This window comes from Cygnus atratus, chromosome 15 (assembly GCF_013377495.2).
Source record: "Cygnus atratus isolate AKBS03 ecotype Queensland, Australia chromosome 15, CAtr_DNAZoo_HiC_assembly, whole genome shotgun sequence".
In the NCBI taxonomy this organism is placed as follows: domain Eukaryota; kingdom Metazoa; phylum Chordata; class Aves; order Anseriformes; family Anatidae; genus Cygnus; species Cygnus atratus.
Window position 1 is genome coordinate 2,720,170 of NC_066376.1, and position 13,471 is coordinate 2,733,640.

Genomic DNA, 13,471 nt, shown 5'->3' on the forward strand with positions numbered 1-13,471 from the left:
TTAGATGCTGGCAAGCAAGTAAGCAAAAGAACATGGCCTAGCCACTGTGATCAAAGCTGAGCTTATTCAGGGATGAGGGCCTGAGTACTTCTGGCCCCACTTGCCACATAAGCCCTGTGGCTCTTTGCCTAGCACTGTGCTGCTCTGTGTAATCTCTTGTAAGGACCTAATATCTCCTTGTGATAAATGGCTAGTTGTCTCCCAGACATCAGGCCTTAGGTATCCATTCTGAGCAGGGAAAACTGCATTTAGGTTGAATAGTCTTTTGTCTGGCTGTGAGGACATAGCAATCAGAGGTTTCGCTGGTGGAAACCTCATCCCCAGCCAATTTCCTCCATCCATCCACACTCGAATCAGAAGGCAGGCAGCTGTGTCCCTTGCAGCTCCACTTCTGCTCTTGTGCTCCTCTTTATTAGAGTCATGGGAGACCTCAGCACCAACGTGTGCACCCTGGTCTCCACAGGGCCTTAATGACAGACTGACCTGACACCAGACTAAAGGCCAAGCCCACTTCATTTTAGCTAGTTGTGAGTGAAGTAGCTGGGTTAAAATGAAGCCTAGATCAAACTATCCAGCCGCAAACAGACATTAAATCTCTTCAGAGATTCAGAAGAGTTGAAATGCAATTTCATTTCCTTTTTCCCATTTCATTTTTTTTAGTTTGAAGTTCCAGCTAGGATTAGAAGTGGAAACCCTGAAGGCAGCATTTCAAGTACAGTATGAGCAATCAGTTTCAGGCTCTCAGGAGTCCTCCTGCTTGTGCAGTATTTCTAGCCCCGTGTGCTGACCCAAGGAGACGCTCAGATAAACTCAAACATTATATGCAAAGAAATAACTTGTATGCAAACGGAGAACATAAAGCAACCTTACAGGAAATAGATTGAAGCACAGGTATAGAGTGGTAGCTTAAGCACAGCTCGTTGCTGTTCCTGATTAGTGAGTAAATCTTATTACAAGCCTGTCTGTGGCTCACTGCTCAGAGACCGAAAAGAGCCAGTCCCTGTTGAAGTGATGGACATAGTTACAGCGTCTCTCTTTATCCAGCTACATAAAGATAGGATCAAGTCAAGGACATGTTTCGGGCTGCAGACCCAGGCACTACACAGATGTGGGTTGTAGGAATTCACTGAGAGCACACAGGGAGGAGGACAGCTTTCTGGAAGGTGATCAAGTGCAATTCAGCAAATGAGGGTCTAAACATTTGGTCATGTGCAGGGCTTCCAGGAGGTTACCTCAGAGCATCTGTCTCCTACCTGCCTCTGTTCAGCATGGAGAGCTTGGCATCCAAATCTGAGTTGTTAATAGGGCAAATTCAAATATCAGATACACATATTTGGGGATTATATTTACATTTTAATGTTTTTGTTTGTTTAAATGGGAGGGTGTTTCACCTCCTGGGTGATGTAGAAGACGATTGGATTTGGTTTAAAAAAAAAAAAAAAAAAATGCGGCAGACTCAGAAAGATGGGAGATGTGGTTGGTGCTGTGCGTGGCGGTGAGTCTCTGCTGGAGTGTTGGTGTGTGCGTGCTGCCGTGGGACGCTGCGTGGTGACACAGGGCAGGCTGGGCAGCCTTTCATGTGCCCCAGCGCTGTGTTCATCACCCGCATGGAGGAGTGGGTGAGAGGGATGGGTGCACCATCCTGTGAGACAGGATGAGACACAGGAGACCAGTGGTTCTGCGGAGGAGCAAGGAAACTGCAGTGAAAAGCCTAGCAGAAAGCCATGCTTTTCCTTCAGTTGCCATTTCTAGCATTTAGCCTGAAGATACCATAGGGAAAGGAAGAATTAAGGCAGTTAACAGGAGTAAAATCCAGCATAGCTATCAAATATACCATCTGAGCAGCATCCACCCATCTGGACTTCCCTGTCTGCCTGGCACCTTGTCGTTTTGTCCTCTTACCTACCTGTAACGACATCCTGTGTGTGTAGCAACCCTGTCCATTTCTGTATTTTAGGTCTTTGGGCATCTATAGGTACCTCCACACAGAGAAGTGCACCATTTAGGCATAGTAGGCTGCAACTCAGGCCTGGAAATGGTTTAAACCTCATCTTGTCAGTGCCCTGAGAGCCCCATCCAAGGTAGGAATCGTAGGCTGTGCAGGTCTGGTCCAGGATCAGAGAGCACTGCTCAGTCTGTCCTCAGCCACAGGCAGCAGGCCTGTGGAGCTTAAAAATCAAAAGTCCTGTATATCTGTGTCTAGTTCGGGCTGCAGGGCCCAGCCTTTATGGCCAGGCTGTGATAAACCCAGCTGAGAGCAGCCAGGGTCATTGCTGAGAGCAGGGAGCAGCAGGGCATGGCAAAACAGCATCCCACTGCATGGGTTTGGCCAGTCAAAAAGTCACACTCCAGTTTTTGGTGCCCTTGGCTGCCCCACTGCTTGTTACCTGTGTCCTGGCAGTGCCCTTTTGGGGCTCCTCGGTGGCATAGGCTTCTCAGTCCCTGTCCCCCTCTCCTCTTGCATTGATGTGGCAAGGACAGCATCACTTTGCGAGTGCAATTTGCTTTTGCAGTCCACTGCAGGCACCGTTGGTGTGCAAAGAACATACAATAGCACTCCAGCACTGCAGTAAGGCAGTGGGTTTGCCAGGTTAACTGTGCTCACATGAAAAAAGAGGGCAGGGTGTAGAATATGCTGTACAAATGTATTTGATGTGTTTTTAAAGGCAGAACTGCATGGCGTAGTTTTTCATGTGAAGGTAAAAATTGAAGATAAAGTAGAATATTTTTCTGACACAGTCACTACCTCCATCAGTTAAATCTACCATGTAAATAAGTGAACTATAATTTAATCATCCTGCAGCTCCTAACCTTTTAATGAAGTTCTCAGAAGACACAGACTGAAACCAGCCTCCCCAGATTAAAGTTTTTGATTAAAACCACATGGATCAGCTTGATCTTCTCTGCCTTCAGGACACGGGGCCAAACGCAACCCGCCTGTATCTGCTGGGAAGCCAGCAGTCGCTGATGTCAGGTCAGATGCAGGCAGTACCCTGGGCTTCAAGGGCTGTGAGCGGGGTCTGGGTGACACTGCGTGCTGAAAACAGTGCTGGAAACTCCAAACATCTGACACAGCCCAGAGAGGCCCTAGCTGGGGAGAAGAGAATGTCTTGCAGGACTGACAGCAGGTCATGGGTCCCTGGGAAGACCCCAAAAGCTGAGACTTGAGAAAGTTCCTGATTTCCACTCCATACAAGAGAAGTGTGGCCACAGCCATGTTCCTCCGACTGGCATTTCCCAACACAGAGCTGAGCATCTGTGAAGGAACAGCACTGTAGCAGGAACTTCTACAGCACTGTAGAAGGAACAAGCTGGTTTTGTTTTAAGACCCGACAGAGATGCCTGTCAGAGCACTGACTGTAAGCCTTTCTCCCTGGGGATGAGCAATCATGGGCAGCACACAGTGGTATTTAAATTAGCCCATCCTCTCAATGCCACAGCCATCTCTGTATCCAGCAGAAACATTTGAGCTGTAACTAAAAATTCAGGCGCTGCATATCTTAGTGTTTAATATTTCCAACTAGGGAATTATCAAACCATCTTGCTTATTTTTCCAGGCAGCTGCAGGTACAGAGCTACTCTGTGCCGAGCATGCTTATAAACCCATTAGGGCTTTCTAATGTTTCATGCAGAGGAGAATAATGGAGGAGCTTTAGCTAGCAATTGTAATGCCAACCTAAATGCCTTTTAGCTAGGAGACAGTGCTTCATTCATTTTCATGTCAGCAAAATCACAAGCAAAGAAGTCTAAATATTCTTCAGAGAGGTGAGATCCAAGCATTAGCCAACATCCAGAAGTGGGGGCGAGACAGGACTGTGGTTTTCCTTTTGTCTGTGTTTGATGGTGTCTCCTTTCCCTTCCGTGTTTCCACCAACTCAAACTGTCAGCTGCAGCTGAGAGGATGCTCGTCTGTGTTTGATATATGTCTGCCAGTTGGCTGACTGGAGTCTCATCCCGGGAACCATTTCCCTGGAGCAACCAGGCACAGGTTGCATTCTGTCTACTGTAATTAAGGATGTATTCTATCTCCCTTGTTTGCTGTGCCCACGTCCCCACGGTCCGGTGTTCTCCTCGTACAGTTCTGCTGTCGAGCCCAGGTCTCTGGCTGAGCAGGCTATAGCAGTAGGTGTGTGCAGTGAACACTTACACCCAAACTGGTGAGAATAAGATGGTATCTCATAAGTGGTGCAAATGCGTGTCTGAACTGAGAGGAGGCCAGCATCACTTGTTGCACTGATGACTGAAGTGAAGCTCCTGATCCTAAGGGGACCAGGAATGAAGTGACCCAGCCGAGCTGGGGGCCTTGGAGCTCTGACACACAGTCTCCCTTCCTTCTCGGAGGGGATCAGAGCTGCAGTGAAGCTACCTGGCTGATCTCTCACTGCTTTCACCCTGCTGCAAACCCTGTGCCTTCATGGGATGGCCCCAGCCTAACACCAGCATCACCCAGAGCAGAAGCTCACCCGTCCTTCCTGCACACCCCTGCTCATTACCGTTAGCCTCGCATGAGCAGTATCTCCTCTAATGGACATTGCATGGGTTGCTGCACTCAGCATGACGGTGTTGTTGCATGTGTTTCCAAGCGTTGTCAACTTTATCCCAGACTGTCCTTGTATGTGTCCCCCAAGGAGACCTGTTCTTCATCTGTTAACCTGGCTTCAGGGGCGTAGAGCATACTAACCGAGAAAGGAATTTCCTAGAGCTCCCTCATCCTGGCTCAGCTAACCCTGTCCCAAGTTTTCTGAGCAACCCAATGACCAGGCATAGCCAGCACTAAGCCCTGGCAGAGTACAGATGCAGAGCTCCGAGACACTTTGATGCAATAAAGCACACGCTCCGATGTGGCTGGGCGGCTCCTCTTTACTGTTTGGATATCCAGCCCATGTAAAGAGGGAGCTGTGCTGCTGACAGGCAGCACAGAAGGATTGCTGCTCAGCAGCTTTACATGGAAGTTGTCTTCTTGGGATTAGTCTTTAGAATTATATAAATAGTCTACAAAATGCAATAAACATCTGATCTTCTACTGAATAGTTAATGGCTGCCTTTGTACAGGTTAGAGAGTAGCTGCAGTCATTGACTGTGCAGCCAGGTTTCACACACCGCCCATCACTGCTAATGTTCTGAGATCTGTTAATCAATCATTAGTCCATAATAAATAGACATTTAATATAAAGTTTGGCCCTTTAGAGTATTCTCAGACCTTCCCAGAAGCTTTCTTTTGCATTCCCAAGAAGACATTTCCAGCAAAAAGAGAAGAGCATGTCACAATCCTGAATACACATGAAAGCACATTGTACAAACTTTAGTAATATTTATTGCAACATTTTTATTATTGTTTTTTTTAGACATACCAGAAGATCAGCCGAGCTCAGTAGCAAAGACAGCCATACCAGTCCAAGATGACTGGTAGGACTTAGGCACATAAGCAACATGAAAATGAATTCAAAGACAATTGTGTTTGCTTTCATCTTGTTTTTCCACACCCACTAGCAGAAAAAAAATAACTCCAGGTGACCCCAATCAGAAGGAAATGTTTTCAAAATGCCTTCACTCCACTTTTAACTACCAGAAAAAAAAATAGTAGTTGAAAGAGAGCAGCAGATTCAGTTTCCTTTTATCCAATTTATTTTAGAGTCTTGGACTCCAATCTGGCATTAGTTGCACTACCAAAAAAAAAAACAACAACAAAAAACATTTCAAGAGTCACTCCATCTGAAAGATATTAACAAGATGAGAGGAGTGGAAGATGTATTTCAGGAGGGCACTGAGTACTTTTGAACTTATTTTCCTCATTATTTTTAAGGTGAAACAACTACTTTTTCCTTACTCCTAATGCATTTAAAACTGAATTTGCTCAAAAAAACATTCTTTGTAAAGAACAATCCTACCCTGGCTTAGTGTGACCTGTCTCTTGCACTTGCAAAATCTACAGTAATGCTGAGTTTGGCCTTAAGTACACTCTTTGAATATTTATATTTCTTAAGTTTGAAAAGAATTAGACTCCATCAGAGTGCCCTCAGCTATCTTGTGGTCACAGTCTAATTTAAGAGAGACACATGCAATAAATACAATTGAGTCACAGGGCAGTGTCCAAACACTCGCCTTGGAACAGCCCCGGAAAATTGGTCATGTGCAGAAATTTCCCTATTTCAAAGAGAAGAAAGGAGGAGTCATGCCCAGAGGCAGAGATACAAAATTCATGTGGTCATAGCCTACATATTTTTTAGATGCAATCATGCCCTCGTTCTTGTATTTTCAGAGGAGCTTGTGCTGACAGTCTTTGTAGAGCCAAGTGCTGAGCACCCCGCTCCATCGTCGTTGATGCTACCCCGTGTGCTCCTAACCCTCACGCATGTGCCTACTTTGCCACAGGCATCACTGTGTTTTCTCTAGACCTCTGTAACACACCAAAAGCCTTCTCTTGCAGATGCTGAGCTCAGGTTATGTTCTCCTACTTACATGTAACATACCTGACATCAGCTGGGTTAGAAGAGATGTGGCAGAGTCCAGACCGACAAGACCTGCTCTGGGCCTTTTCTCAAAACTGGAGTTGAAGCTTTGCTGGGTTTGGAGCTTTTAGGCTCTCATTTCCATCCTGCTTCTCACCCTTCCTGGTTTGTGGTAGAGGCCCATTATGTGAAAAGGTTGTCCTCTAGCCTGAGACAGTGGTAAGAACAGAGAACACTTGGGAGAGAAGAGGACCTGGTTGTCAAAGGTGTGGAGGTCCCTTCTGCAGGCAGAAGAGGTTTGGCTCAGCCTGATAACCCTGCCACAGTTCTTGAAGACTTCGCTGCTGGGTAGAAGCACTTGGCCATTTCACATGGCCTGCTTGAAGCAGTTCTCCCAAGGACTTTGCCCTGCATCCATGTGTGTATTAGACATGGCAAGGCCATGGTGTGATTGTGACGGCTGCCAACCAAGCAGCAGGGCCTGCACTCATTGCGTTGCCTTTTTGTCTTTTTCTGCAGAAGCCCAGCGCAGGCCTTACTATGCGGACTATTCTCCGGCACGGAAGTACATTCACAGCCTCTGCACCAGCCACTACCTCGACCTCTTCATCACGTTCATTATTGGCATCAATGTCATCACCATGTCAATGGAGCACTACAACCAGCCAAAGGTAAGAGCCGCCCAGCAATGTGTGGGCTGTGAAACACGGCAGCGTGGGGGTGGCAGCCAACCCCACTTCCCTGGGACCATTCCCTGTTGTTTGAGACCCTCAGCAGCCTCCAGGTTCAGTGTCACACATCCATCTTCCTCTAGGCCAGCTCTGCATTCAGTCACTTGCCACAGTCAAAAGCTTGATTCCCTTGCTCTTGTATGAAAACAAAACAAAACAACAACAAAAGAAATAGTGAATACAGCTAATGGAGTGTGAACTAAAATTTTACTAGGACTGACCCTCACACTGTAAAACAATCAAGAGTTTTAGAATATTCTGTTAATGGGTATAACCATGAAGCTAATGCATGCACAACAACATTTCATTTCCTCAATGAATTTGAAATAAGCCAACTTAAGTTCAGCCTTTCTTTTCTTCACATATCATAAAATCCTTCTTTCCCAAGAAAACCTTTGGTATAAATCATATAGCCCTTCCATTTGCTGTATATATTAACCTTCCATTGCATTATCATTCAGGGAGCTCTAGGCTCAGTGCTTGCTTTTTTAGTATTGCACAGTTTGCCGGTAACTTGCAAATGTCTCCCAGAAGCTAAGCCAGGGGGGCCCCAAGCCATGGGATACCTTGTGTTATGCCAGCTGACTGCTGTTCTGCCCCTGTAACTCCCTTATATAACAGTCTCTGCTTCACGTGTAAATGTTACATATCCAGATTAGATGTTATTTATGCTTGTTTTATGTTCATGTAAAACACCATGGTGTGAACCTGAATGCAAACGATCGAAAGTGACCTAAGAATTTAGGCTCGGGCAGTGAGCTTTGTATGAAATAGTATATGGTCCCACATTCTTTTAAGGTAGCCATTTTATTTTAGGGAAAAATGTAGGGAGAGTAGTGCACTGAGGATTGCTAATGTCTGAAAAATTTTCATCTCCCATTCCCAAAAAATCATGTTCATCCCATATATCTAGGGTCAGCAAAGCATAGCCATCACACAAATGTGAAAAGGAGAGCTTTCCTGTGGCCTGAGGGTTCCTCTGTCAACAAAGCAGAAAAGCTTTTTTCTCCTTCTCTAATACATTCTATTTCCAGTTGTGTCTATTTTGAAGTTTATTGTTGTCATTTTTTATTGTAATACACCTATCCTACATTTAACTAAATTTCCCTTCCCTCCCCTCTCTCTCCAAATCCCTACTCAACCAAAGAGCTGTTTTACTCTGCAACTATCTATTTTAAGGTCCAAGCAAGATTCTTTTGCTATTGTTGGCCTCCAGTTCCAATGAAATCCATTATAAACACTCATCATCTTAAAGTATAAACACTGTGGATTCCTGACTTCCGAGAGCAGCTCCATAGAGAGAGTGAACATTGCACCAAATATGGATATACTTTGCCTAGCTCTAGAGATGTAACATTTTTCAAGAAGGCAAGACTTAATCCATCCCCAACATTATTTATTTTTCTGAGTGTTTTAATCAAAGCCATTGTCCTAAGGATTGCCATGTTGGAATGAAGAAATCATCCGTCAAGTCTTTTATTCTACCCAAGGCTACGCAGTTCAGAAAAAGTAAACTTTATTAGATGGGGAAAGGGTAAAGCTTTCTTTCTGCCCCAGACCTTGAACAATTTATGTGGTGAAGTTGGAGGATTGATGGTTCTCATTGTTTTTAGCACAACAACTATTAGTGCTTATGAAGTTTTTGTTTACATCAGTTTCTAATCCTTTATTTGAGTTTTGCTGTGTGATTTAGTGCAATTTTGTAACAGAGCTCTGCAATCTATTATGACTTTACTTCTTACATCTCTGTGCTTATGCCACCCTTGTTTCTGCCAGTCCCTCTACGCTGGGTCTCGGAAAGGACAGCTCGGTTGGTCTAACTGGTGCCTCTCTTTTCAGTCCCTGGATGAAGCCCTGAAGTACTGCAACTACGTGTTCACCATAGTTTTTGTGTTTGAGGCAGTTCTGAAGTTGGTGGCATTTGGTTTTCGAAGGTTCTTTAAGGACAGGTAAGAGTATTTTAAACTCCTGTGCTTTGGGGATAGAACTGTATTGACCCAGTTTCAAAGCCAGATGCTGAGTAAATGTAGCATCACTACAGTAGTACCACATACTGTGTGCAGGAGAGAGCAAAAGGCTGTCTCTCCATAGGTGTAAACTTTATAGCGTAGGAGCTAAAAATCCTAAGAACTGCTGGTACTGCTTTGCAGAGGGAATTCAGGAAATCTTACAAAATTCTAGATACTTTCCTTCTGGCAGTATCTGCCTCTCTGCCAGAACTGACCAGCTCAGCCTAGAGCTCACCTGTTGGATATCAGTGTAGTCCTCAGAAAGAGTAGTTTTGGCAACCTAAGCTCAGAAGCTTAGTCCCAAAAGCAAGTCTGTTTTGCCAGTGGACCAAACCAGTCCATTGGCAGACTGCTGCCTTTGTAAAGGCCCTTGGCAAAGACACAGATAGTTGTGTTCAGCCCCACTGCCTTCAGATCCCAGCTTCAGAGACCTACAGATCGTATTCTGCCACGCAGTTAGCCAGAAGCGATTGTATGTGAGAGCACATTGCGGTCTGGCAACTTGCTGGGGAACAGGGTGAGATCAGACACTTTTCCACAAAACCAGCATGTTTGCCTCATTTACCCTGACTGAACGGTTGGAAGCTGCTATGAGCAAGATTGTGTAATGGGGAAATTGTGTAGGAAAGTCACTCAGTTTCTCTACATCTCACTGTCTTTCAGTGTTGTTGTGGAAGGACCTCTACAATTGTTAGGCTGTAAATCAGTGAAGTTACTCAAGTGGAGTGATTGAAGGGACAGGTGACATAACATGCAAGCAGCTGTATTGCATCGCATCAAAGGTTCCTCTACTAGTGTTTTGTCCCTGAAAGTGGCTCCAGCTGGATACAGGGGAACAATAGGGACTGGGAAGTAGGCAGTGGCACATCCCAGAGTACAATCCCAGCCAGCAGCAGCTTGTAGCTCAGGGCTGGCTGTGCCAGCTTCAGTGAGTTGATTTTATCCCACACAGAAGATCATGGGTCCAGATCCGACAGCAGAGGGGCATCTGGAATTTGCTTGTGATTGTTTTTAACAGTTAATTCTCTGCTCTTGGATGTCTGTCAGCATACAATTCTTTTTTTATTGTCCTTCCTCTCTTTGTTAGGTGGAATCAGCTGGATTTGGCCATAGTTCTCTTATCAATTGTGGGAATCACACTGGAGGAAATTGAGATGAATGCTGCACTGCCTATCAATCCCACAATAATACGCATCATGCGGGTGCTGAGAATAGCAAGAGGTACGGCCTGCTCCATAGGTCTTCAGCCATCCCTCCAGACACGTCAGGAAACGGTTTGGCCATTTGTTCTTCTAGTCCTGCTGTTTCAGTTTGATTTGAGAACAGTTAGCAGATAAGCCTGCAGAATGTCAAACCAGAAACAAGCTAGGTGGGGTACTGTGGGTGTTTGAAGTGTCTCAAATTGGTCTCTGATTCACACCCAGGATCGCAGTCCTTTTGTACTGACACTAGACGAGATCAGAACTGGTGGAGAAGCGAGGATCAGAGTTAGAGATGATGCTTTTCCCTGAGGAAGTGTCTTCCCATCAGTCTCCCATTTTCTTGCTAGGGCATGCTGGAGTTCTGTGGCTTTTGGTCTGTTTTACTAACATGATTAACATTAGTTGGTGTGGGATGTAGTCAGGATGTTTGGATGTTCTGTGGGCCCTACCAGGATGCAGTGAGCTTGCCATCTGTGTGAATGAATGTAAGAGAGATGTAAGTCCTCTCTTACAAGATCTGAAGCTATATTTCCGTTATGGGTTTTCCTTGAGATATTTCCCAGCCCTGCTGACCAGGATTTGGTTTTCATTGTAGTGCTGAAACTGCTTAAAATGGCCACCGGAATGCGAGCTCTCCTGGACACAGTGGTACAAGCACTTCCCCAGGTAAGCCTCCAGACTTTATCCATGCCCAGCTTGTTCCTCTTGGTGGACTGCACCTTTTGGGCCTGGGGATAGCTCTGTGCCATGGTGTTTGGTGGGCACTGGAAGCCACCTGGGGAGGATATCAGCTTTCTCCACTGCCACCAGTGCTTTGGTAGAGAAGTTTTGTATGGTACATTCTGCCAACATAGCCTGTGTTAGATGGGAGAACCAAGATGATGGAAAAAGAGTTAACAGAGAGCATACTGCTGTAGACAGAGCTCTTTTAAAATGCAGAATTCACTGGAGCGTTTGGGAAACACCAGAACAAAATGAGAAAACTGTTAGTGAAAGCACGGGAAGTAGATAGCTTCCAGCTCAGCAGTCCTCTGTGAGAGATGAGCAGCCACAGTTATTGACGTGCATTGACAGAGGAGCTGCAGACTTTAAAAGCCAAATAGGAGAGACATTTCTGAGTGTTAAAAGCTCGAAGTGGGGTCTCAAATCACTGTATTCTCATGTGGTGCAAGAGGAACAAAGATTCTGCCAATCTTAATGATAATTGATAGGATCCTTCAAGTGTTCAGTTCCTGGGACCGCTTTTTTATGGGTCAATTTATTTGAAAAGAGAAGGATAGAAATTTTGCTGACTAGTACCCTTACCCCAAAAGAATCTAAAGCACATCAGAAGAATTCCAAGTTTAGGGCCCCTTTGTTTTTAAAATCTTGTACTACTTAAGTTTTGTTCTGCTAGTTTGTGGGTTTGGCGGTCTGATTCTTAATCTTTCAGTCCTCAGAGTCAGCTCAGCTGCCCACACTTTCCTATTTCACATATAACCAGACAGCACTGGAGGTGGAGACTGTAGGTTCTTGTGGACTCATTCACCCCTGTACAAAATGCTATGAGATTAGAAAGGAAATATTTCTCTGCTTCGCCCAGAAGAGGTTGGCAACGTGAGGTGCCAGGCCACTGAGGATCAGGCAGGGGAACTCTGCGGTGTTCTGTGAGCTGGCAGTTCGGATGCAGCACTTCAAGAAGCATGGGCAGACAAGTCCTTAGTTTTCAACCCATCCAGAACATCTCACAGCTGGAAGTTCTGGAAGGAACTGTATGAGTGGGCCTGCTCTGTTTGGTGTAAAAGTCAGCGTAGTGTACTCTGGGATGGACTGGGAGAGTCAGGCCTCCCCTCTCCCCAACACAGCCCCATCAGCATGGGGGGGATGGCAGCACACCATGCTGGGTGGTCACATCTTGATCAGCTTCAGCTGTCTGCAGAGGGATCACATCTCAAAGGCTTGGCCAAAAGCACACACCGTTTAGATATCTCTTCCAGAATATGAGAGGCCGCATGAGAATTAGTAGAACTAGTGTATGTAATTACCCAAATATACCTCTGTGAGCTAGTTGCTGAATGCAAGAAGCCCATGATCTATCGAAAATGAACTGGGAAACAAGGGGAATTTCTTTTTCTTGGAAAGGCCTGCCTAGTTTTCATCACTGCCATGAAGATGTTTCTAATCTGAAACATTTGCCCTTTGGCATTCATATCTCCTTTTCAGTGAAGGATCTTGGCTGAGACTAACATATGGAATTTACCAACTTGACCCCTGTTCTGGCATTTCAAAAAAGCTTTTGATTTGTGTCTATTATTTTTCTTCTGAAAGCATTGTAATTATAGAGCATATTTTCTCTCTTGCCTTGTTTTTTTCACCCCAAAACAATAGGGTGGCTGCAGGCCAGGCTTTTTGTTTCCTTGGGGTGTTTTTGCAGTTAACATTCAAACTAAAGTCTCTTTTAAAGGGAAATCCTGAGGGGTATTCCAAGCAGATCTTGTGCAGATAAAAATGTCACTTTGCTCCTCAATGAAATTCGTAAGATAAGAAGGGAAGCTTGGGGAGACCTCTCCCACAATGATCACTTTTCATAAAGCTACAGTTTTCATTTCAAAGGCAGGGGAAGAGAGTTCCTACTGTAATTAATTTAGTGGCCTAAAGCCACAGCTGGAAAATTCTCCTTGAATGTGTCTAAGTGACAAAATTGAATTCCATGTTTATTCATTAACTTTTGGGGAAAAAAATCTTTCTCTGGTGTTTGTAGAACGTCCATTTATGGGCTTACCATAATAAGATAGTCATTACAGTGCACATATTTTTCTTTTTCTTTTGGGTGATTTTCATCAGCTTCTTACTTTTTTTTATTCAGCAGCAGGGAGAGCTTGAGTAACACCTAGAGAACCAACTATCCCCAGCCTTGGGGAATGTTAGCATTTTGATCCAATATTGAGGATGTCACAATACAGGCTAAGTCCCCTCTCTTTGAATACAGGCTGACCTTAAGCTTCTGTTTTCAGTGCAGGAGGACTTCCTACCCTACTGTATCCTTCTTGTCAAGTAACCTGGTGTCTGCCCCTGCACAGTGATCTTCTCCTTCACCAGGT

General features: G+C 45.0%; 1 protein-coding gene across 1 annotated transcript in view; it reads left to right on the forward strand.

Moving 5' to 3' along the window:
- The window catches only part of CACNA1H (calcium voltage-gated channel subunit alpha1 H), a 225,580-nt gene that overhangs the window by 191,999 nt on the left and 20,110 nt on the right, over window positions 1–13,471 (forward strand). Inside the window, exons 25-28 of the mRNA XM_050713773.1 lie at window positions 6,969–7,120; window positions 9,020–9,129; window positions 10,277–10,410; window positions 10,987–11,057. Of these exons, the coding sequence (XP_050569730.1) occupies window positions 6,969–7,120; window positions 9,020–9,129; window positions 10,277–10,410; window positions 10,987–11,057 (467 nt within the window). The remainder of the gene's footprint in view (window positions 1–6,968; window positions 7,121–9,019; window positions 9,130–10,276; window positions 10,411–10,986; window positions 11,058–13,471) is intronic.